At 41.3% G+C, this 24,911-nt stretch overlaps 1 protein-coding gene across 1 annotated transcript; it reads right to left on the bottom strand.

Moving 5' to 3' along the window:
• Positions 1-10: 10 nt before the first annotated feature.
• On the bottom strand, positions 11-14,884 carry CKMT2 (creatine kinase, mitochondrial 2). The gene is made up of 9 exons (XM_005143767.3): positions 14,733-14,884; positions 13,294-13,492; positions 12,210-12,305; positions 11,270-11,491; positions 8,894-8,979; positions 6,519-6,642; positions 4,417-4,551; positions 3,937-4,062; positions 11-130 (listed from the first exon to the last, which is right to left on the bottom strand). The coding sequence occupies exons 1-9, from the start codon at positions 14,882-14,884 to the stop codon at positions 11-13; spliced, it is 1,260 nt and encodes a 419-aa protein (XP_005143824.1).
• Between the last annotated feature and the right edge of the window lie 10,027 nt (positions 14,885-24,911).

The raw sequence follows: 24,911 nt of genomic DNA, 5'->3' as shown, positions 1-24,911 counted from the left end.
AACAGCAGGATCACTTCCTGCCAAACTGGGGCAGCGGTGGCGGCACTTTGATGTCTTGACCTCTTTCCAGTTTCTTCTCGCAGTCAACTAGAAAATTGACTCCATCAATGACAATCTGGACTAGCTCCACCTATAACAAGAAGAAGAAAATAGCAGTAATAGAAGCTTTAGCTAATGGTGTTAATAGAGGAAGGGAAAATTGGCATGTACTGCAACAACAGCAGGTAAAACTGTGAGTAAGGAGGGTCACAGCAGAGAAATCACACCCTGTGGCGGAGGGAATATGGGTTAAGCTGGTCCAGTGGAAAACCACAGTAATTCCCTTCTCCTATTTGTCTTGAGCTTGGACCACCAGCAGCAGATATTTTCAAATAGGTGCTCAATATCACCAAGCAGTTCCTGCAAATGCCCTTGCTGTGTGTTCCCAGTTCCCAAGGTTGTCCCACCCCTGTGCTTGCAGGAGCATTTGTGTGAGCAGAGTCAGACAGAAGCTGACTGGGATAGTGGTGCAAGGAGAGGAAGACAGGTTCATTGCCTTGATCCATACTGGACCTGAATGCTGCTGGAGGCACGGGGTAGGTGTCCTTCACATGGCTGGCACTGGGAGGATGGCAGGAGTATCTGATTTGCCACAGCCATTTAGACTGCCTGAGAAAGTTTGTACAGGATCTTGTACTTCTTCACACAGTATGTTCCTCTGCAGATGACCATGAACCCTGCTGTGATGGTTAGTCAGCTGTGGAGAAAGATGCCCTACTCATTCTGCCAAGAATGCTGGCTTTGCTGGGGCTGTTTGAACAATGAACATCTCTGAAGCAGACACACTTATCCTAAACTCATGCTGGCTCTACACCATCCATCACTCCTTTGTTTTTAGCTCTTGATTTACACTGGCAGGGGTGGGATTAGCTCCAGCCCCAGAGCAGCACCAAAATTTGCAGTTCTCTATGGCAGGGGGTAGTGATGACTTGTAAAATTCCTCAAAATTCCTAAGAACACAAAGTGCCTTGTCCCCAACAAACTTTCTCCATAGCAGTGACATGGGAAGCCCTGTGGAATTGTTAGCCAGCAAGCTATAGCACTGACTTTTCTTTATCTTCATGGAATGGTTCATTAGCAACCTTTAATGACTAGCTTGTTAAAACTTAGTACTAAGACCAAATCCTACTGTCTCTCTGTTTTGCCAGTCTTTGATTTTCAAGAGACTTGGTTTTTACTACAGAACGTTTCTGTGGCTTAGCAGTTTATTTTATTGTCTTTTACAGACCAGCTTTGTTGGGAAATCAGAGGTCTGAATTTGCAGCCTCCAGGAGAAAAGGGATTTCATATTAAGTTTTCATTGACCAGTGACTGAAACAAAGCAAAAATACAAATAATTAATCTTGCACTTTTGGGATTGTAATTCAGTTCTGCAAACACATTTACCAGATAATGCAATTTGTTTTATTATATACGGGAAAAAAAGGTATTTTAAAACATTTCTATCCCCTTGAGTTTGTCTTGTCCTATTTAGATTTCCGAACCTTCATGGTGGGGATTGTATCTTATCTATTGGCATAACCTTTTGACTCGTTGCAGTACAAGGCATCACTGACTTCTGTGGAAGTCTTCATGTAAGCAAAAATTTGTAGACTTAGCCCATCTGTCAGCAGAACTCATATTAAGTAACTGTGCTGTGTAATCCTTTTTTATTTTGTTATTTTAGTCTAAAGTACACATTATGACGTTTCAGGTATTACTAATTATTTTTTTTCACATACTGATTTTGCAGATAATATAGCTCAATAGTTTTTCTCTCTTATTTATTTTGGTCTAGATCCAAAGGAACATAGCTGCCTACATCAAACTTCAGAATTACGAATATCCAAGCCCCTGTCCAAATGCCCCTTGGCTGTGAAGACATTTAAGGGCATTTCCAAATAAAAAGACCTGACTTGTGGAAAACAGTGGTGGAAAACCCAAGGTGAGTGAGGAAGAGAAGCCACCTGCTATTTGGATCTAGTTGTTACCCAGGTGCATTATCCTAGGGTTATATTTGTGTTATGAAAACCTATCAAGAATCAGGCTGAACTCCAGATTGGGCTGGAACACCATGACCAAACTGCATCTATATGTAAACTGCCAGAGCCTCTCAGTGCTGTGCTGCTCTGGGTTAAACATACTTTGACAGCATGCTTTTCTTTGCAATCATATTTTAAGTTTCACAAATCCCCCAGGGCAATTAACAATTTGCTGCTGGGCAAGCAGGCAGCCCTTCAAATCCTGACATGTACAAGCAGGGTTAGCATCTCAGCCTCAATTGTGTATTGCATTGCTGGTGGGGAAAAAGGGTCCTCAGGAGACTTCAGTCCCACCAGGGCCTGCTTGGTTGACCATTGTTGAGATGTTACAGCACAAACTTGGCAGTAAAAGGTGCATTTGACAGAAGCTTTGAACCTGTGTTTCCCATCTAGTAGCAGAGTGCTGAAATCACTGAACTTGCAAGGTAAATTTTTGCCTCGGTTGTTCTTGACATGGCCAGGGGTGAGCACAGCCCTGGTCTTGGTGAGGGAAAGGAATCTGTTGCACTGCTAGAGGACTTAGTCTGTGCCCCAGAGTAAGAGTTTGCCTCAGGCAGAGATAGTGGGAGGAGGCTACAATTCTGACAGGGCTGTTTCTCCCCCATCCTCCAGTAGATTTGCTCTTATAAGCTGTTCTGCTTTATAAAATACTTAAATATGAAACTGGAATGAGGTCTGGGACTTGAGTCTTCCTGGAGATCAGCACTACCACAAGGCTGTAAGGTCATTTCCACTCTTAGGCACAACAAATATTCATTCAGACTGAGACAACTTCAAAACAAATGTCTGACATGAACCCATCTCATCATAGCCTGCAGCCCAACAGGGAGGGCTCAGCTGACAATTGAATCTTTGCCCTGATTTAAACCCAACTCTTATGCATCCTTTGCTCAGCAGCACACAGGACACGTGAAACGGACACCAACTCTTCCTCAATTATTCTGAGTGAAAGGATTAGCCTTTATCCTGCAGTTTAAGTGTGAAGAAGGTGCATGGATGAGTACTAAAAGAAAGACAACACGTTAAACCAGTCTTGCTTTCAGTGTCTGAGTCCCCAGGTAGGTTAGGACTTGACTCCTGCTTGTTTCCCCAACACCTTGCAGCAGGTAGGGCAGGTCCCACCCAATGTGCAGTAGCTAGCTCAGTGCTCACTGTCAACTTACAAACATGTCTCATGTCCAGCATAGCAGAGATCACCAGACTCCAATCTGGTAGCCAGGCATCCCAGCAGGCAGGCATCCCTAAGAACTTGTGCTGTGATGCTGAGAAACATTATCCTGGGGGATGTCTGCTATCAAAGCCAAACCTTTCTAATATCTGTGTGCTCTCAATGGAGATAGTCATCACATAGAATCATAAAATAGTTGGGTTGAAAGGGACCTTCAAAGGTCACTTAGTCCAACCCCCCTGCAATGAGCAGGGACATTTTCAACTAGATCAGGTTGCCCAGAACCACATCCAGCCTGGTCTTGAATGTCTGCAGGGGTGGCGCATCCACCATGTCTCTAGGCAACTTGTACCTGTGTTTTACCACCCTCACTGTACAAAATTTCTTCCTCATGTCTAACCTGAATAGAAAATCATCGAGTAGTTTGGATTGGAAAGGACCTTCAAAGGTCCTCTAGTCCAACCCAACATGGTGCAAGCAAGATGCATTTGTGGACTTGCTCAGGGTTGTAATTTTTTCATTGCCATAACAAGAATATTTGTCAAACGCTTTATGCATGTTAGTTTTGAGTTAGCATTTCGATTGGACTAGATTCATTAGGAGTAAAAACTGCCATGGATGGCTCCAATGAGGTCAGCAGAGGGAAACTAACTTCTATCAGTTCAGATCAGACCTAAAAAGCAAGAGGAAAAAAAGAGAAGCGATTACCTCCGAGCGACCCATGCGGTCCAGGTTGGAGATATCATATACATCTGCTACAGCTGCTGTGTCCACACCACCAGTGCCACGTTTTTGCAGACGCAGGTTCTCCAGGATTTTTGGAAACCGAGGATCCTATCAGAAAACAGTTTTGAGCTTAATGCCTTTCAGCCTGTGTATTGTGCCAAATTGTTGCAATACTGTTATCCATGGTGTAGTAGCATCTCCAGAAAGACAGCAGAGATGGATAGTTTTCTCAGTCCTTAGATTAAAGCCTGTGTTGGCAGTTGCCTGCTGAGTAGATTAATTTCCATAACAAATACAATAATTTGCAGCATAAAGGTGTGCTCAATTAGTGGTAAGTTATCCCTGGGACCTTGTTACACATCATGTTAACATGCAGTCACTGTAAGTTAGCATTTTAAATTTGTTTCTTTATAAATCAGAAGAGCTGATTTATATCACTGGCCTTTTAAATGACTTACATACCTTGCTTAGCCTGGGTAGCTTAACATGGACTCCAGCACGTAAACCAGTTCCCAGGTTGGAAGGACAGGTCAGAACATACCCAAGACGCTCATTCCACATGAATTCCCAGCCCCGTTCTTTAATTAATCTTTCCACCTATGACAGAATAAAATAAGAAAGCCCAAAGAAAAGGTCAGCATACAAATGTCTTATTTTAAGATCTCTGCTTGTAATGGGCATTCTTTTCACCATGTATCTTTGTTGATGGTGAACTTCACTAACACCAGTGGAGATGCATGAACTTACATCCAAGTACATCTGTTTTGGATCTGGTGCAAATGTTTGCACTTATCAGGTACCAAGATCCTCAGTGCATATTGCAAGGATCTCTTCATCATTTTCTCACAACCACTAGCTTGGAGACTGACACTCAAGCACAAAGATCCCTAACACGTTGGTTTGCAATAACCCTAGCCTGTGAAGCCACACCTTCATATAAGAATTAGAGCTTTTGCCACGTGCTTCTAAACTTGGTATTTTTTTGAGCAATGTGGCAACACACAAGCCTAAAGGACTTAAATGCTACAAAGCAAACAAAAGCAGCTGAATCTGAGTTTCATGTGATTTTCAGTATGATGCTGTGATTCTTTCGAGGGGACACTTGACTTCTAAATGCCTAGTTGTAGCAGCCAAAGCACCTTGTAAGGCTCCAGCTGCACTGCCTGAATTGCAGAAGACAAAGGCTGGGAGAACTGGGAGAACTGGGAGGATGAAGAACCACTGCTGTAGAAGATCAGATTTGAGAACATCTGAGGAATCTGAAGGTGCACAAGTCCATGGGACCTGACAAGGTGCATCATCATCCTGAGGAACATTCTGAGGCATGACCAGCAGTGTGCACTTGAGTCCAGAACCCCACTGTGTGCTGTGCTGCATCTCCCCGAGTGTGAGCAGCAGATTGAGGGAGGGGATTCTCCCCCTCTGCTGCACTCTGGGGAGATCCCCTGCAGTCCTGCATCCAGCTCTGGGGCAGCAACACAAGAGGGATGTGGAGCTGTTGGAGCAAGTCCAGAGGAGGCCATGGAGATGCTGTGAGGGCTGGAGCAGCTCTGCTCTGGAGACAGGCTGAGAGAGCTGGGCTGGTTCAGCCTGGACAAAAGAAAAAGCTCCTTAAGGGGAGACCTTAGAGCAGCTGCCAGTGCCTGAAGGGGCTACAAAAAACCTGGAGAGGGGCTTTGGACAAGGGTCCGTAGGGAAAGGACAAAGGGAATGGCTTTAACCTGACCGAGGGGAGATTGAGATGAGCTCTTAGGCAGAAGTTCTTCCTGTGAGGGTGGTGAGGTGCTGGCACAGGTTGCCCAGAGAAGTTGTGGCTGTGGAGGGTGTCTGTGCCCATGCAGGGAAGATGAGCTTTAAAGTCCCTTCCAACCTTAACCATTCTATTATACTGCTTTTGGGACACGGTAGTGTCTTATTTCTTTGATAAATAAACTTTTTCTGTGCCAGAGGAGTACAGGGGCTGCACTGGGCCCAGAGCCAATGTAAATCATACCTGGATTGTCTAGACAAAACTGAGTCCATACACCATGTCATGAAGGCTCTTTTTTCTTTGTGAATAGCTAGATCAGAATACAGTTCTAGAGTCCTCAGTATCACATTTTAATATTTTAATCACAACCCCTTGTATCTCCCTAAAAGTGGCACTGAGCCAAAGGGTCCTAAGCCCCATGTTCTCAGCAGCATCCAGTTTCCCACATCAGACAAGAGAATGAGTAGGCTGGATCAAATAAATTCTCCATTCAAGCAAATCAAGCAATCCAAATAAAATGTGTGATTTATGGATTTCCACAGCCTACAGACAGAAAATCGCAAAAAAAAAGGATATTCATTAGCCAGCCTGTGCTTAATATTTGAATGAAAAAGCTACACAGACATTTTATTTATTTTTCCTTATAGCTCAGATTTCATGCTAGCACGAATGCCCATATTTCCTTCTTTATCTGCATTATTGTGGGTTGCTGTGTTGCTCACAGAGACATCAGTTCAGTATGAACCCTATTAAGTACTGCTGACAAGAGCTCAACAATAAACAAACAGGAATAATAAATTCATTGAGACATTACCTCCTTTAAGCCACGGCAAAACCTTTCAAACACCCGCTTCATGTTGCCACCCTTCTCCATGGAGATCACCCTGGTGTGGTCCTCTTCATTAATCCAGATGAGAAATGTCTTGTCATTGTTATGCCTGATTGGGGTTGGGGGAAGGAAACAGTATCTTTAAAAAGACAGGCCCTGAAAAATAGTTCTCAGTGTCCTTAGTTTTATCACAGTCTGTTGGGCCTGTGGAGAGGTTAAGTGTGGCAAAAGAATGTTCTGAAGAGTTAGGCATCTGAGCTGCTTTCCCAGTTGGGTCCCCCATGCCAGTGAGGGGCATTACATGTGTTTTTGGGCACAGCAAGAAGGGCAGTTTTTCTGATCACATCATGCTGCTGTTTTGCTGAGTGAGGAAAAATGTGTTGTTCTCTATCACAAGCGCAGTTGGGGGTACAGCAAAGGGAGAAGCCAGGCTTTGCATTCTCTGCCACTAGGGATGGTTTTTATTTGTCTCAGAAAGCTGTACAGCTAGGACACAAACCTAACAGTAACATGCTGCTGGGGGCCAAGCAATATGTCCTTACTTAATTTTATTCTTCCCTAAATCAAATCTCAGTGTCCTCTCTATTGCTTGGTAGCAGTGGATTGCCACATCAGTCAGGTTATGTGTCCAAGGACAACAGCTGCACATTGCTTGCAGACAGCACATTAGCGATTCTGGCTTGTCAGTCAAGATCAAAATGCCTGAAGATACTCACTCTTGCTCCAAATAGATCAGCTGTGGTTAGGTTTATTAAGTGCTGGGTCAAACCTGAGGTCAGTTGTCCTGGCTTTTCCTCTAGTTTCTCTGTTTCCTACTACATACAGCCTTTCTACTGCACATAGAAGGTGACTGATGGCATCAGACTCATTAGTGCAAACAGTGGAATATTATGAGGTTTGAAACACGTGAAACTTGAAAGATCAAGTTCACCCATAGCCTGACTTTGAGCTTCTACTTGGAGTTTGCCAATGCAATACTGAGGAGGTGTAAACATCCTGTGCCCTGACATTATGGTCACCCAAGGTCCTGTTACCCTGTCTTCAGTCACGTATGAATGTTCAGGGGAGGTTTTTCCAAATAGTCTGAGGTTAGCTTGACCCACCTCCCTTCTTTGACTGATTATGTAACTCTCCCCATTGCTTTAAGGAATGTGGAGGAAGGCCATGCTGAGTACATTTAAACTGTGCCATGAACAGTGGGAATAGTCCTGCAGCCAGTAAAAAGGACAGAATCACAGTCAGTATAAGCAAAATAATGTACTGGTTTTGATAACAATTTTTTTGCATGAGAAAGGCACGTTTTCTAAATGTGGCTTACTGAAATACTTTGCAGTCATGCCAGGTTTTTTCCTATCTGCTTGATATTTCACATGTAAAACAAGGCAAAACCTAGACCTGTTTTATTCTGGAGATCCCTGGGTAGCTACTGTATTGTTGGTACTGCTGGCTTTTTGTTCAATAAAGACAGTGAATGGGATGCCTCAGCTTTATCTTTTTTCTCAGATTTAGGTGGGGACTAAGGAGCTAAGCTGAAGCTTGTTGAAATAAAAAAATCCTCACAGATTTCCAGCAGGTTGTTAGGTTTCATGGGTGATCAGCTTTTACAGCCCCTGCTCCCCAGCAGAAATCATGTTTAGCTGATCATGGTAATAATGCCTGTACTTCTGAACTTGAGCCAGTATTGTCAGACAGTGCTTGGAGAACAGTTGGGTTTTTTTTTCTACAGGAAGTCCTGTCCTTTTTGAAAGTCTTGCCTGCTTAGCAGAGGGGGATATGCTACATGATTCCTTAGAATCCTTTTTAGCCTTATTTTTACAATTAAAGCACTGGTAATGCCTAGAAGTATACCAGGGTTAGACACAGATGCTATGCACCACACAGCTGCCCCATCCTCTGCTCTCAGAGCTATTATCCTTTTCTTTCCACAGAAAATAATGTATTTGGGCACAAAATGCCTCAAGTGTTCTGTGAAAATGTGCTGTGAAAATAGAAGCAGAAATAGAGCAAAATAGGAAATTTCACTTCTGTATCTCCCTTTTGTCCAGTTCTTTTGGAAAGAAAGGGTTACTTTCAGCTCTGGGAATTAAAAGAACACTTCATTGGGGGGTAGGAATTTGCTATTCAATATTCTGCAGCTTATTATTAGTTCACTAATGGATTTTGCTTGATTGCTTGCTTGGGCTTTGGTTTGGGTTTTTGGTTTTGTTTTTTTCCGCCCAAAATTAAGCAAGAAATCTTTTTAAAAAGCAAGCTGAACTGTGAGTATAGGGACAGAGTGGCTGCAAGGTTAGGGCAAGTAAGGAGATTTGTAACACAATCTTTAAAACACGACACAAGCTTCTGCATGTCATACAACATACCAGATTCCTCTGGCATCTGGCCAGTCACGTGCCATCCCAGCACATGTTAGCAAAGGGGATACTGGCTTATCAAAGAGAAAGTGATCCTGGACACCAAAATGGGGACAAAGACAAAGAGAGAGGGAAAACAAAACAAAATTCAAGTTCATTCAAGGAAGCAGTATAACATTTTCTAATACAATTTAAGTGAAGGCAGTCAATGTACAAGTAAATCACATAGTATAGCTTGTGAATCTGATTCCTTCTTCTGAAAACTGAAAGTGCTTTACCCAGTGATTTTCTTGGATCTTGCAGATTCTCACTGACATTGGTAATATGACTATGTTTTGCCAAAAACATTTTTCAAATGGGGAGAGGAATGGGAGGTTAGGACCTCATACCACATACACACACCAAAGAGTACTCTGCAGAGACCTGACTGTTACCAGCAGAGATGTTTTCTGCAAACAGGTGTATTTCAGGATAGAAGAATGCAATGAGTTGCTAAAGGCTGGGGGAAGAAAAAATATATATTAAAAATGCTAGTTCTGAAAAGATAGTTCTCCAGCACAGAGAGTTAGCAATTCATTCTGAGCATGAAGTCACAGTAGGAATTAAGTCAGTGCTAAGCTTGACCTTTTGGAATAACAGACTTTTTCTGTTCAATAACAGAGGTGCTATTTCTGATTTAATAAATGTAGCATTTGCTGTGACATTGCCTTGCCACATTTCAGGTAATTTAGATTCTTATTTTTTTAACCAGGCTGTTTTTTTTCCCAAAGCCAATAAATATTTGATTTTTCTTGTGTATGCTGAAAAATCATTAGTTCTTAATTCCTCAGATACTGCCATATCAAATGTTATATGGGGGGTTTGTTGGGTTTTCATTTGTTTGTTTTTTAAATCTAGAGTTGAGAATAGTGAAGCAAGCTATCCAGAATAAATATGACATAGTAGACAAGTTTATATGCTTTACTTTTTTTTCCTGTTAGAGGAGAATTTTTTGTTTTCAACTTTTAATACCCTGTGATTGACTGGATGCAGCCAGACAATTTTTGTTTGAAAGAAAACTACCTCTTTTTGCAAGAAAACATCTGAGCACTACTACTTTCCCTTTAATGTGTGTGGTTCAAATCTGCAAAGTACCAAATACCTTTTGTACTGAATGCCATTCAGCTAGCACTGATTTGTTATTATCAAAATCAAATGGTGCTTATTAAAGTCTGGCAGAAAACATGACACCATAGAGGTTCAAGGTCTTAAAGCACTTGAGTTAAGCAATGGTATGAGTTAAAGACAGGACCCAAGGTTACAACATTCAATGCCCTGACTTCTGTACATTTGCATTGACGTAAAAAACAAACAAAAAACCAAGGTAAAATTCTGTATCAGTGAAACCTATTCTGCTTCCCAAAGGACTTAACCTTAAACCATGAAGGAATTATATTCTCCATGCTCCTATTTCAGACTGCTTTCTGAGGAGCTCTCTCGTGCTGAAAAAGGCAATAAAATAAAACCTACAATAGGTCATCAACATCTTGTCAATAAACATATTATCAAGGACATTCAATTAAAAAAGTTACTGACCTTACATAAATTCTTAACTCCTGGTTAATCCAGACTGTGACACCTAGTTCCAAGGTTATAAATAGTTATGTTACTTCATCAGCTCCCTTTTGGTTGATGTTATGGATGAATGTGCCATGAATATAGCTAACAGGGTACGGCCATTCCTTTGGATATTTAAAATGCACATTCAAGGTTTGTTTGACATGTCACATGCTGTGACAAAATCCATGATGAAAATCCTTGTCTTTCCATCTGTGTGACAATGAAAACTCTTGTTATGGGCCTGATCCTTCAAGTCCTGAAACACAGTTACAGGACTGGGAAAAGGTCACCTGGGTGCAGTTGGCTACAGCCATTTTGGGGAACTTAGTGTAGTTTTGACAGACAGAAATTACAGCCAAAGCCCCCCACCCCAACAGTCTAGAATACAGATAGTAAGTAATGTTTATCTCAATTTAATATTTTTAGTTAGGATGGTTATTAATATAGAAAATACCAATATTTCCTCAAGGAAATGACGAAGATAAAGTCCTGAATTTACATCATTATTTGTCTGAAGTGGTGGCAGCAGCCATGTGTGTTTGATTTGACACAGATCTTCCTATGTGGAATATAAGTCTACATTTCAGACCTTTACAGATAGGTACTGAACCAAAATGTAGACCCTGGACGATTTGTTATTGCATTAAAAATATTGACAGGCCATTAACTACTGGGTTAATACTGTGATTATCCTCCTTACCCACACAGGAAAGCATGTGCCCCAAAGAAAGACAAAGGTTAAGTGAGAGTAAATGAAGGTGGGGTCAGCACTGGAGCTGCACTTACATCAATAAGCTGCTGCTGGTCCCTCTCGGACATGCTGGTCAAGCTATAGTACTTGCCACAGAGGTCTCCTTTCAGCCCAGCGAGTGCAGTGACCACAACGTTCTCCACCTCTCTCCGCTCTGCCCTGGTGCAGGCAGGAGGAAGGCTGAGCCCCCGAATGCTGCGGCCAGTCCGCACCCGCGACGAGAGGACATAGCGCTCATCAAATTGACCGTGGGTGATCTGGAGGAAGAATGAATAATTAGTTCACACACATCCCCCCATCTTGTAGTTCACCATTAAAAACGATAAGAGGCATCTTTCTGTCCAAGCATGATGAGCTCTCCAGGAGATGACAAACATTCAGAATACCAGGAGCCCCTCAGAGTTTTAGATACCAGGAGGTTTCTTTAGGAACAATGTGTTTCTTTGGCAGAATGAACACGGCAGAGTAACCAGCAGTGGTCCAAAAATATGAAGGATTCTTTGTGGCTTTGGAAATATGGATATGGGCAGAGGCAGGGTGCCAGGTAAGGAAGATTCTTTGAAAGAGGAAAGAAAAAAAAGTGCTAAAACATGGTGTAGTTGAACTATGATGGAAATGCTAAGCAGCAGGCAAGGTGTTAAGGTTTTATCATGTTTATGTGGGCATATTGGAGTCAATTCCTATTTTTATTCCAAGTCTTAGACACACGACCACGTTGGCACAGACCCAGTGCTAACGGAGACTGTGGCCCAAGTGCTTAGTAGGGACTGTAGGGACTGAACCACCTGCTAGGAACAAGGTAGAGATGCAGCTGTCTTGCTGATAGGGCCAGGAGTGGCATCCCTCTTCTCTTAACCCTAAGTTTAGTGCCTTTGGAGTTGGATCAGGAAAAAGAAAAGTACTGTTGCCTATAGTATCATCACTGTAAGAAGCAGGCCTGATCCTTTATTGTCTCATGTTTTATTTCAATCCTACCTTGGATGCATCCAGGTCTGTATGATGCTTCATAGTCCGTGGATCGTAGCCGTTGTGCCTTGCTTTAATGACAGGGTCAAAAATCTCAGCAAACACCTATGAAGTCAAGGAATCTATGAGAGTCTGCAGCTTCACAGAAATGCTTCAGTGCACCCGCTCTAAGCCACAGGAGAAGTCCCCTGGCACAGGGCTCCTGGGTGACAGACATGCAGGGGGCTTTGCAAATGCAGATGGGATAAATATAAAAAGGCTTGTCTTCACAACAGAAATTACATTACAAGCCTACTCTAGTTGCCAGAGAGGTACTGGATGCAGTGGCAATCACATTAGGTTTCAGGATATATTACCAGCCAGAACACACACTCAAGAGTCCCCTAGCACCTTGTATCTTGGTTTTAGATCCTGCGGGAATATTCTATATCTTCAGTGCCATGGGATGCTAAATCCTCATTAGAGCCACTTGGCTCAGGTGTTTTAACACTGATCACAACCCCACCTTCCTGCAGATGAGGAGTGCTGTCAATGACACATCTAATTGAGTATAACCGAACCACAGGACTTGATAGTCCAGAATGCCAGATGTCCCAGTCCATCCTCAGCAGCCCAGCTATAAAATGTTTAGTTGTAGGAAGCTGTGGCTGCCCCATCCCTGACAGTGTTCAAGTCCAGGTTGGAGGGGGCTTGGAGGAACCTACTCTAGCAGAAGGTGTCTCTGCTGGTGACAGGCAGCTGGAACTGGATAGGCTTTAAGGTCCCTTCCAACACCACCATTCTAGGATTCTATTAATGAGGGCAGGTGCTGGAGGCAGGTAGCAGCTGCTCCCAAGCCGGTACCCTTCATTAACTTCAGTTGTAGCAGAGAGAGCACCAGTAATAATACCTCATGTTCATGCATTTCCTAGTGTAAAGAAGAGTAGGGAAATCACTATCTTTATGCATGTGGCCTGTCTCTTATTTACTCTCTGGGACAGAATTTACCTCAGGAATCCATACCCTACTGGGAATCTGTCTTCATCTAATGAGCTGTTGTGAAAGATACCATAAAACCTGAACCAAATACAACACTCTAGTGGAAACATCTTACCTCATAGGATTCTTCATCACCTGCAACCATGCCCACAGTTTTAATGAAAGGGTGGCCAGGATTGTCCACACCAGTTTGGATGCACTGGTCTAGGGTGTAGCCATTGGGAGTCATCTTGTCCCTGAGCCGAGAGTAAATTGCTGGCGTGAGGCATTCAGCCATGCAGTTGTTATGTTTGCGGAGATCAGGGTAGTCTGCACTGAAGAGAAGAAACACAAGCAGTTAATGTGTCACTTTTAAGAGTAATCCTTGCTAGTTTAAGAATCTGTTTAAGGGGTCATGAGAAACAGGATACACAGCATGGTTTAAAAGTATAATTTGTTCTTGGTTTGTATGTTGTATTGAATTTTAGGAAGGGAGAAAGATTCTGGTCACTGAAAGTACCCATGTCACACACTGGTGGGCCGCTACACCAACAGGCAGTTGCAGCTTTCTGCTATGCAGAGCCATCAGGAAAATGTATCTCAGTGGGCTCTGAGAGTGTACTAAGCCCCATTAAATCTCTGCTGAGAGAAATAAGAAATAAAGAAAATTTATTCAGAAATAAAAGAGCTCCAACATGCTTTTGTTCAAGGGGAAAGGTAATTAAGTGTAGCTGAAAACATTCTCTCTAATTCAGAGCCTAAGTGCTCGTTCTTCTACAATATCTGGTTTTGCTTTAATGGCATTACTGTTTACAGAAAGATGCATGGTGTACTAAGCCAGGGAAAATAAAGATGTTATGCTTTAGTAAGGCATTTTTTCAACTGAGTCAGACCACATTTACTGTGTGCTGGTAATTATTTGCTTTATGCACAACTCCATTATTTCTTTAGGAATGTATTTTAACTAGGGTGGTATTCACTACTGAATATTCACAGCCTGTCTCAGAGCCTGGTCTGTATTTTTTTTCACAAGTGTGCCAGCAAAGTCAGCCTACAGAGATGGTCTGTAATTAGTTTGTAATCATCATTTGTGACAGAATGAGGAGTATTTCCAGTGCAGCAGTTATATGGGAGATGTCTTTACTAATTGTATAATGAAAATACTTTCACATTTTCTTAATATACAATCAGCCTGTCCAAAAGACTGAGATGCGACATGTCTGACAGCTGATGAAATGAAATAAGGGTTAATCTAGTGCCCTGCTTAAAATCTAAAATATTCTTTAGGCTTGTTATTGTTTGTCAGTGGCTTTTTTGAGTGTTGATAGTATCCCACACCCCTGCTTTCTGGCCTTGAAGGCCACTGTTGATGCTACCTAAAATTACGGTTATTAATAAAGGGTGCTGTTTTTCACACAGCCCATGTGCTGTCACACAGCCCAGGGACAGGCACACAGACTCTGGCCACATGAGGACCCTGCAGGGACCTTTTGATAGGGATCTTCTTCCTCCAAAGAGTTAAATGTTGCTCCTAACCCAATTAATAGGGCGCTGACCACCTAGCCAACTCCTTACCTTGGTGGGAAGAGTTTCCGTTTCTCCTGAACAGCAGCCTTCACATTTTGCTGGTTAAGGAGGTAGCCGGTGGTTAGCACCCCTGTGCCTGCAGCTGCAAAGAGTGCAGTGGTTGCACGGCCAGCCAAGAGACGACAGAATGTGCCAGCCATTCCCCTCGGAGGTTACAAAGTCTGGAAGAGAAGAGGGCCAATGTCAACCCATAAGTCACTGTGGAGGGAGAATGACCAATAAACCCTCATTTTAGAGGGTAGCTCTGTAAGAGAAGAAGTTTCTTTTTATTGTCAATTTGTGCTTATATACCGTTATAAAAAAATGGTTAGTATTTGCATGTTTTATTCCTATACATGTATTTTTTTTTCTATTTAATTCTACTGGGATTAGGTCTTGAGTTCAGATCTCTTAAGTCTGCCAGAGAAAATGGCATGTTTTGTGAAAGTCACAGAAAGACTTTCTGTGAAGAATCTTCAGAATAAGACAATGCACGTTTTTTCTTATAAGAATCATCATTTGACTAGTATTGCCTGTGACTGTGGATTCCTCAGGAAGATATAACTCCTGCCTGAATAAAGGACACAAATTCCAATTTGTATCATTGGCAGAAGCTTATTCTTCAACCCAGACTCTGGTAAATCATCTTTGGGAAGTGGTCATTGTAGGTTTACAAGAAAATATTTTCCTCAGGGCATGCAGCTCTAGTGGCTTTTTCAAAATTTTAAAGCATATTTAAAAACATAATTGTTTATGCAACCTTTTCACCATTATTTTAGAGGGTAAACTAAATACCTGAAAGCGTTTGGTTTTATTTTTCAGGGAACAAAGTCTTCTGATTTCCAATTATTTTCATGTGGATCTGGGTTAGTTAGCCCCAAACCCTGTATTTCTTTGCTTTTTCCATGCCTGTCTAAAGACAAATGCAATGTTGAATTTGTATCTTCTCACCTGGTAGAAAGATATTCTCACATCCTTGCACGGTTTTCTCTTGCAAAGTGGTATCGTCTTTGTAATTTGGTCACATATGTGAGATGGGAAACAGATGTGTTTCAAGTTTGAGAGTAATTTATTTTGTGTTCTGTGTCTTGTTTAAAAAATTTTATACCTGAATTTTGTTATTTTGGTATTCTGTCTCCTTTGTGCCTTTGAAATGTAATACACATTTATCTCACTTTCCTTCCAGAGAAAGGTGGTGATTGATTGACAGTCAATATTTTTATCTATTTTTAACTAATGCGTCTGTTTTCCCTAGAACAAGAGTATAATGAAATACATGCTGTCACTGTGCTGGGACAGGAGGCAGATCATCAACCATAGCCTTTTCTTATCTCTCGGCATGGCTTCCTTCCATCTATGGATTTGTCTAGGTGAGAGTTGCAGGACAGGCTTTCATGACAGCAACAGGATTTTCCCTCCAAAAATGCAGTGGGAGAATGTTTGACTGTAAATTGAAATCAAATACGAGGTTTGTGATGGAGGTTTTTGTGCTGCTTTTTTTGTGTGTTTGTATTTGGTGGATACTTTTTGTACCATTTCACAGTATAGCATACCCATCCTACACTCTGGAAATATTTGCTTATGACTAATCTGCCCAGAATTATTATTGTTATACCCAAATGTCTGAGAAACAATACATGTATTTTCACAGCAGTTCTGTGTATTTATAATTCTGTTTCACAGATGCCATCTTTACTGCAAGTAATTGGCTGGCAGTCAAAATCCTGTCCTGAGAACTAGAAGCTCCATCAAAATCCCCTTGCAGACAAGAACATCATGACTTAAACAACCCCTTGCATTCATCAGCATCTCCACCAGCTTGGATTTCTCAGGAGCTTTTGAATCCTGTGTCATTTTAAGAGACAAATCTGGTCTGAATCTGATTAAATTAGAGGAATCGTGTGCAGTATGTATTTAGAAAGAAGTGTGAAGCACAACAGTATAATTATAATGCTTCAGAAATAACTGCAGCCTAGAAGGTGAAGGTAGTAATGACCTCAGACAGGTCATTATATTTACCCCTGTCACCTATCTGCTGTCAAGGCTGCACTCTGTTGTTTGATGTTTTCTCATAAACTCCACTCCCTGCACTAATGTGATGTGATGAGAAAGTCCCATCCTTTCTAACAGCAGCTATCAATTGACCAGCTGCTCTGTAGGAGCTTGGGAAGTACACGGGAGCTCTGCAAAGGTGAAGGATGGTAGAAGCTGCTCTCTCTTGATTTCTTTGAGAGGCAAATCGCTTGATGAAGCTGTTAAAAGCTAAAGGTTGTTTAGCTGCAGATTCAATGCTTTTTCTACCCTTCTCTTTGTCTTTACAACAGCTATTGGATAAGAGCTGCTGAACAGAGCAAAACTTCTGCAGAATGTTTTCTGCTGTAGGTATACTGGCATCCTTGACTTTCAGGTTGAACTACACTGTGAACCGGAGGTGTAGGGCTCTAACAAAAATCAGAGCCTGTGAACAGAAAGAGAAATATACTACCTGGAAAAAGAAATGGATGAACATGGGGGAAAAGGAACTAGTTTGAAAATGCAAAGAGACTTCCCTGGTAATTTAGTGAAGGCTTTATGCCGTGGCTGATCGGGGAAATACAGGGATATTGTATCTTATTTCTTCTGCTGAACAAGTATGACTGCATCCTCCTTGCTCTTATGCCTGTCTTTGACTGGATGTGCAATGCCTAAATACAAACCCTCTCAGCATGGGCAATTTCATTGTTCTCTCCTCCCTTGTCCAGGCAGCTTCAGCAGTTTTCTCACCCTTTCAGGGTCTGATATACTAAATGGGTCTGTACCTTTAGGACAGAATGGCTGACTTTTGGACACCTGAACAGAGGCAGATTTTGTGCTCATAAAATTGTTTTCCTTTTTGAGTTTTAATAAAGTCCCAAAACAAGTACTTTTTCTTGTTGGCAGCATTATCTTCCATTGAGCTTTATCCCCCAAGGACATTCTTGCATTGTTTAACCAAAGAAAATGTTTCCCTTTACCCTGAGGTAGGCTCTACTTTACCTGGCAGATGTTTCTCTGACAGCTCTTCAAAGCCTCCTACACTGGAGATGCTGCAGCGTAGGATTGCTACCTAATTAAAAAAAAATCAGAATAAGATAGGAATTTTATTTTTTGTCCTTTTTTTTTTTCCTTAAAAAAACCCTACTGACTAACTACACATTTCTTCTTACAGTTGAAGCCCAGCATGCCTCATTCTAATGTTTTCTTCCCTGGACTTTGCAGTTCATTATGCAGGAATTCAGTTTCTGTCTTCATTGACTAAGTGCCTCAGCTTTTTAAACCAAATCACTTCTGCAGAAAAGGTGACTCTGCTGAGAAGGTGAGAGATGCACCAATCACATCATCATAGAATAATAGAATGGTTTGGGTTGGAAAGGACCTTAAGATCATCTAATTCCAAACACCCTGCCCTGTAGGAACCTGGAGATAACAGCTGACCTGATCTACTCCTTAGGTAGGACCTTCTGACTGCAGCATAGCATTGCCATCGCATGAACATCATTTGTGACTAGCAAATGCAAAGGGCCAAGGCAAACGTGCAAGTTAGAACTTCCTATGAGAACATCATCTGAACTGCATTGGAAAGGTGACTGTAATCCTTGTGTAATTCTTAATTTAATAAAAACTTCTTGCCACAAGGGTAGGCTGTAGCTCTCAGTATAAATGCATACAGCACTGCAGCACAAACCTGAGTCCATGTTACACATTATACAATCTAAATAGCACAAATAGACTTGCTCAAAAACTCAGGTTCAAGAAATAAAGTTTTTACATAGTGGGAGTACATAATGAATAAGACATTTTATCTGACAGGAAACAAGACTGTTTTGGTTTGGTTTTACTTTCACTTCCCTCTAAAATTAGCTTAATTTCTAAGAAATGTACTGCGTCAAAACAGACATTTCAAAAAGATTCATTTTGAAAGAGTCAGAACAGAATGCTCTCAAACTAAAAAAAATTCTCAACACAACTATTTGTCAAATCTGACCTCAGATCATTAACAGGTTCAGCTGTGTGGGTTTTTTCCTCACAGAAAATGCCAGCCTGGCTTAACAATAAGTTTACACCTCTGTGGATACAGAGAAAAATAATTATCCCAGCCAAAGGTGTTGTTAAAGGCGTAAGGTATTTCTAAGAACTCTTTGCCAGAAATACCATGCTGTGATTCAGGTTTCATGACAGACTATCATTAGGCCTCCACTGCAAACATTTCACTTTCATCAAAGAAATTTAACCATTGCACAGCCTAAAAAATTAGAAGTGCATGTTTTTCTTTTGTTGCTTCCTAAGGGTATACCCTTGTGCTCATGATGGTAGAAAATCCGTTTTCCTGTAGATGCCTATAGTGATACCATGGTGTAGCTGGAAGGGGAAAGAATTTTTCAAGATCAGAAGAACTTGTGTGATTATCAGCTTTAACTGTGCGCTTGCCTGCACTGATTGAGCGTGCTGGAGGAAAACCACCTGCATTAGGAAAGTATCTGTCTGGCATTCAAAATTATCTAGAGATACTAGAGTCTCTAGCAGAAAGAGACTGGAGTAGATAGAGGATTTCCAAGGGTTGATCAACCTGAATTAAAAAAAAAAAACAAACAAAAAAACAAAGCAAACCCCAACATCCTTGTCTTGTTTCTGACCTGCATTTATTTGTCTTCAGTTTAAATCACTGACCCTTGTTATGACTTTTATCTGTTTGTTGTATAAGTTTCTACTCATTTTTTTCACATGTAGCTAGTTAACAACTAGCTTTTAAAAATGTCTCTCAATCAGTTTTTTTATTGTGTTTTCAAATTTATTAATAATTCTTTGGTTCTACCCAGAACTCTTTGCATTTTGTTTTATCCTCAGCATCTTCCTGATACCAGAATGGCCCTTTTGTTGCAGTGATGGTCATACCAAGTCCCTGGCATGGAAGCAGCAGAGTATCTCTCTAGCTTATGGATTCAGAGATCATATCATCCCCTTGGGACTTCAGCAGTTCAGTAGAGTGACTAGAATGAATAGTCATTGCCTACCAAGAGCCAGCATCACATCCTTCCCTGAACCATGGGTAGGGAGTGGTAGCTGCGGTCTGCAGGATGGACTGGGCAGCATCCTGATCAGAGCAGAACTATTTCTGATACAGACATAGATACACTTCTGAATAAGATTATGTGATAGGGTTGTCTGCAATAGCAGGGACCTGATTAACTTAAGTCTCTACCAGTACCATCAATTTTTTTTTTACTGTTACTTTAACTTTCTAAGATGGAATGCTTCCTAATAGTTTTCTACTTTGTTGTGGGATTCTGAATGTACTGCTAAAATATTCTTGAAATGTTTCCCAATTATTTCTGTTTAATTTTTTTTTTTTCCTGTGCTAGGTGGTTTATTAACCACACCAACCTTGGGAAATTTTCAAGTTCTTTCAATGTACCACAAGCTAGATGTGAAATTGAATGAATGGTATTCTTGTAACATGCAGGACAGAATTAACTGCGTCTAAGTCTTCACTGATTTTTATCTCTGTGAACATTTTTCTTCTTCAGTTATCCAAACAAGGTCTAATTTCTATGGTACTGGCCAGAACACTTTTTTTTTTTAAAGTATAAACCTTAATAATTTTACTTTATAGATTTTAACAAGATTGTCAGGATTCATGGTGTGAGACCTCAAGCATGTTTCACTCAGATAATATTCTGATAGTAATAAGACTGTTTTTTGAAATATCATTGAACAAGCACATTATGAGTCAGAGAGTTTCTTCATTAGTAATTTGATGATGTAATTTGATTTCAGCACATAGTCTAAGAAATATTCAGAGATGTGATCTATCTATGAAGCTGGAGCGCCATATATATTCTGTATACAGACTAGCAGAAGATGACATATCAGGAGACACAGAAATCCAAAGTGAATAAATGAGAGCTGGTATTTTGCAGTGGGAAAATATAAATTAGAGCACAAGCTCAAGTCCACAGAATGGGACATCACCAGCCTTGTTGCAGCCTGATGGAAACAAGAGCAAGAAGGGAATATCAGGTAGAGAAGAGTATGAGCTTCTCAGATGCCTTAGCAGATGGCAGAAATACAAAAAGTGCACCTCATGAGCACTGTGGTGACAGCCTGTGCTGTAACTGGGAGGGTGCAGCTACTTCTGCACATGGCATCAATGTCAGATTTGGCTCACCCTCTCTCTCATGTCAGTGCCAGGGTTGCTGGCTCTCATACAGTGGTCCTAGTCAAGTAATTTATCTCCTGCTTTTCCTTATGACGGTCAGGGATGATCTGCTCTACTGTCACACAGCACTTCCAACACATCTGTCTTCCTCTCCTTTGCAGATAGCATGGTGTTCAGCACTGCCATGCAATGAGATATGCTTTAACTGATGAGGGTGGAGAATAACACATACATGTCTCAGCTGGTACCCAGAATCAGGTGGATTTTCTACAGGTAAAGTGGCAGGGAAGGTTTTGGGTTTTTTCTTAGTAGTCAAGTGTTCTGCATGACACTATGAAGGCTCCTGGTATTTGAATATAACAGCTTTACAAAATGCTTGGACAACTTGACTTGCAAATTTTCCATTTATTATGTCATTCTGCTCATACTTTGGATACTGGCTTTGCCTCGTGATAACTAGTTAGAAGTCTTTCATATGTCTCCAGGATTGCGCATGCCTTTGGCCCGAGGCCAGGACATGGAACATGTACAGCTCAGTAGGTCTAAGAGTGGCAACAAGTCCTTGCAAGTTTTGTTTCCAAGGTCATTTCTACTTGTATTATCACTCTGAGAACACATAAATACTGTGTTACAGGAGAAAAGAGACACAAAGCAATTGGCTCAGGGACAGTTGATGGGTATCCTCCATGGGCCAGGTTCCCTCCTGCTGTTCCCTAGTGAACAGTTTTGATGAATTCCTTGCGAGTTATCTTGTGGATGAATGCGTGCAGTGGTTAATGATGAGGGGGTTAAATACAGCAGTGGCTTAAACTAACAGCTACTGAGCTGTAGTGTGAAGTGTCTGAAAAACCAAGGTTTCTTCACTCCCGTACTCTCATCACATCACTGCCATAAAAGGTAAACAAATTCAGTGTCAAATTGGTGTTGCCTTTTCCAAAGCAGTATTCCCATATGCTGTGATGACTTACGGCCAGTGACTCAGCAAAACATGTCTGAAAGGTCATGATCTTAGAGGTCGTAGCCTTTATCTCTCTGCTTTCCCCCAAGACATGCTCAGCTACCTGTAACCAGGCTTCAGGACATTAATAGCCTGCCAGGAGTGTATTTTGGGTTTAAAACTCTTTCAGCATATGTATCAATTACCATGCATAGAAGGTAGAGAAAAAAGCCAGCAGAAAGTTTTAACATAAGTTATTACTGCAAATCCAGTTCTGGCTGAGAAACAGCGCAAAGGATTGCAAATATCATTTAATGTGGAGGGGCTGTTTGTAACCCCAGTTTGAACCCCAGGATGAAAAAAATGTAGAATGCCTATTTCAGGGCCTTAAAACAGTTTTTCCCTTTTATTCACGATGCACCTAGGTCAAAGCCTCTGCTAAAGGTGAAGGTGTTCACAAGAAATATGCCTTTTGTACATTGAAAGGGTGAGGGTTGGTCCCTCACCACCACTAAAGAGATCCTTTTTTCAAATCAACAGCTTAAGAAACCTGACATAGCAAAACTTCTCTTGCTACTCTGCACACAGGTGCAGCTGCTGCCTCCCTCTTTGGGAACTTCAGAGGTATCAGTCATCAGAAATACACAATCCGCCTCTTCACCCTTTCAGGAACTTGTGAACTTTACTGCTACTTCTAATATTTAGAAAATAATTCTTTGCTATTAATTCTTTACTCACTTAAACTGCTTTTAAAGAGGAAGTTGTCAGCTCTGTTTTCCTCTTAATGTATTTGAACAGAGGTATTGGTCATCCTGTACTTCTCACTAGGGAGCACATGTGATTTTAGCTGGGAAGGAAAGGAAGGTACAAGGGTTACAGTGACATTTCCCGAAATAGAACTAGATTAAATATTTGAACCATGTCATGGGTGGTATTAATTGTCACACCATGTGATTCTGAGTGACATTTTAGAGGAATGGCAGAGGCATAGCTAAAGTTCATGCAGGCTCATAATCACAGAAAATGTATATGGACTTCTTGAACTGTTAAGCTGTTTTGCTAATGGTGTCACAGCTGTGAGCTGAACTTTCACATGGTGGAGGAGGAAGGAGGCTGGTCTTTTATATTTGAGAAGTAATTCCTTTGAGTCATCCTTAGCTTGAGCTAAAGCTTGCAGATGCCAGTGGAAAGTTTTCTCTGGCCGTCTATGGAAGTTGCTGACACCTTAGAAACATCTGCAATAAATGTCACAAGTAACTACATGCATGAGAGACCATTTTTAGATACCCAGAAAACATTTTATAGTTTACTGAATCACTCTCCGGGTTCAAAGGATAAGATATAAAAAAGAACTAAATATCATAAGGCAGTATTGGTGGGGTACTTTTCAGTTTCCCATAGCTCACTCTGAGCAAGGCTCAAAATATTTTGACTAGTTTGAGTATAAGGTACCGTCTCCAGAGTGCAGAAACAATGTGAGTACAGACATTCTAATTGTACCTTAATTACAGCATGGAACATCTATGCAAAAAATCAACTACACTTCCTTTTTTTTTCTCCTTGTAATGTCAGAGGTCAGTGAATAATTAGAAAAATGTAATATTAAAAAAAACCCCACAAAACAAACAAACTATGAATCTGTGAATAAATGCATGAATAGAAAAGACATGACAAAGACTGACTGTTCATAGGTGAGACAGCTACCCCTTAGTAACTACCCCTTAGTAACAACATGATTTTTGATTTCTATCAGCTGAAGGTTTGGCCTGTCAGACCCAACCTGGTGAGACTCAGACACCCAAATTCTCCTACTGAAGCCCATCCAAATGTGCAGGGAGTGCTTGTTGCTCCAAATCAATCTAACACTATTTTACAGTGTTAACCCCTCACCTTCACAGTGCAGAGAGCCACAACCAAAATCACAAAAAAGCTTGTTGAATTACAGACATTTTCTCATAACTGTTACACATCTCCAAAGAGACTTATTTTTCCTTCATTTGAACTGTTAGTTAAGGGTCAGTATTTGAAGCAGCTGCACAATGGGCTGAGACATTTTTTCCTGCACCAAGTACTTATGCAAATCAGTAAATTATAACCACATTACACCACGTTCTGTGGTGCTTTGAGGTAATTTTTAATAACCCTTGTATTTGAAATGTTACTGTTTGGGGCTGGAAAATCAATATAGTTAGTTAAACTGACCTTGAAGCTGAAGGTAGACGTCCTGCTGCCTGCAGTGAGCCCAGTGTAAAAAGGAGTAACAAGTCTGTGTGCTGACAGGAGCCCAGGTAATTTGAGAGGGGGGAAAAGGAGGTGAGGGAAACAAAAATAATTGCTGCAGTGGCCAATCCTGTTTGACTGAGTTACATGAGTGACATTTGCTCACACAAGGGTGCCCTTGAGGATGTGAGTGGGATGTGGCAGGAGGGGGGTATGTAGCAGTTGGGTGATAACAACACCATCTTTCTCAAGGGAAAAGAGTTCACATCAGCAAATGATTGGCCAAGATGCTTAACTGCAATGAGATGCACCTCTGCAGTTACACCCTCAAGAGCGTTTTTAGTAACAGCCAATGGAGAAAGGTCAAGAGCAGCCTCTGTGCTGGATTGCCTTGGCTGCCTGAACAACTCCTGATGGACACAAAGAGCAGGATAAACCCACCTGCATGCATCCCAGGTGGAAATGGGTCAGAGCAGTGAACAGGACCCAGAGAAGCTGAGATACCTCTTGGCATTTGCTCCCACCCCACCTTTACTTTGTAATTCAGAACATTGTTTCTTGACTATTTGTAAGGCAGAGGGTCCAGAAACATGAAATGCAAAAGGGGCCTATCTGAAGCCTCAGATTTAGAATTACAATAGCTATATAGTGGTAAAGTACTGGAAGAAATAACGTGATGGTCTGGAAAGCAAGAAAGAATAATCGGTTTCATTCACCTAGCTCTGCTTGTACCAAAGCTGAACATTTATCAAGGCTAACAGAGGAACACAGAGGCCAGTACAATGCAGCTTTTTAAAGTCCAGTATTTATGCTTTTTTGTTTGTACATTTAATATTCCTTTCATTATACATAGCAA

The sequence above is a fragment of the Melopsittacus undulatus genome, chromosome Z (genome assembly GCF_012275295.1).
Source record: "Melopsittacus undulatus isolate bMelUnd1 chromosome Z, bMelUnd1.mat.Z, whole genome shotgun sequence".
Classification (NCBI taxonomy): Eukaryota; Metazoa; Chordata; class Aves; order Psittaciformes; family Psittaculidae; genus Melopsittacus; species Melopsittacus undulatus.
Note: the sequence above shows the minus strand (reverse complement) of the source record. Positions and strands in the feature narration are given on the sequence as shown.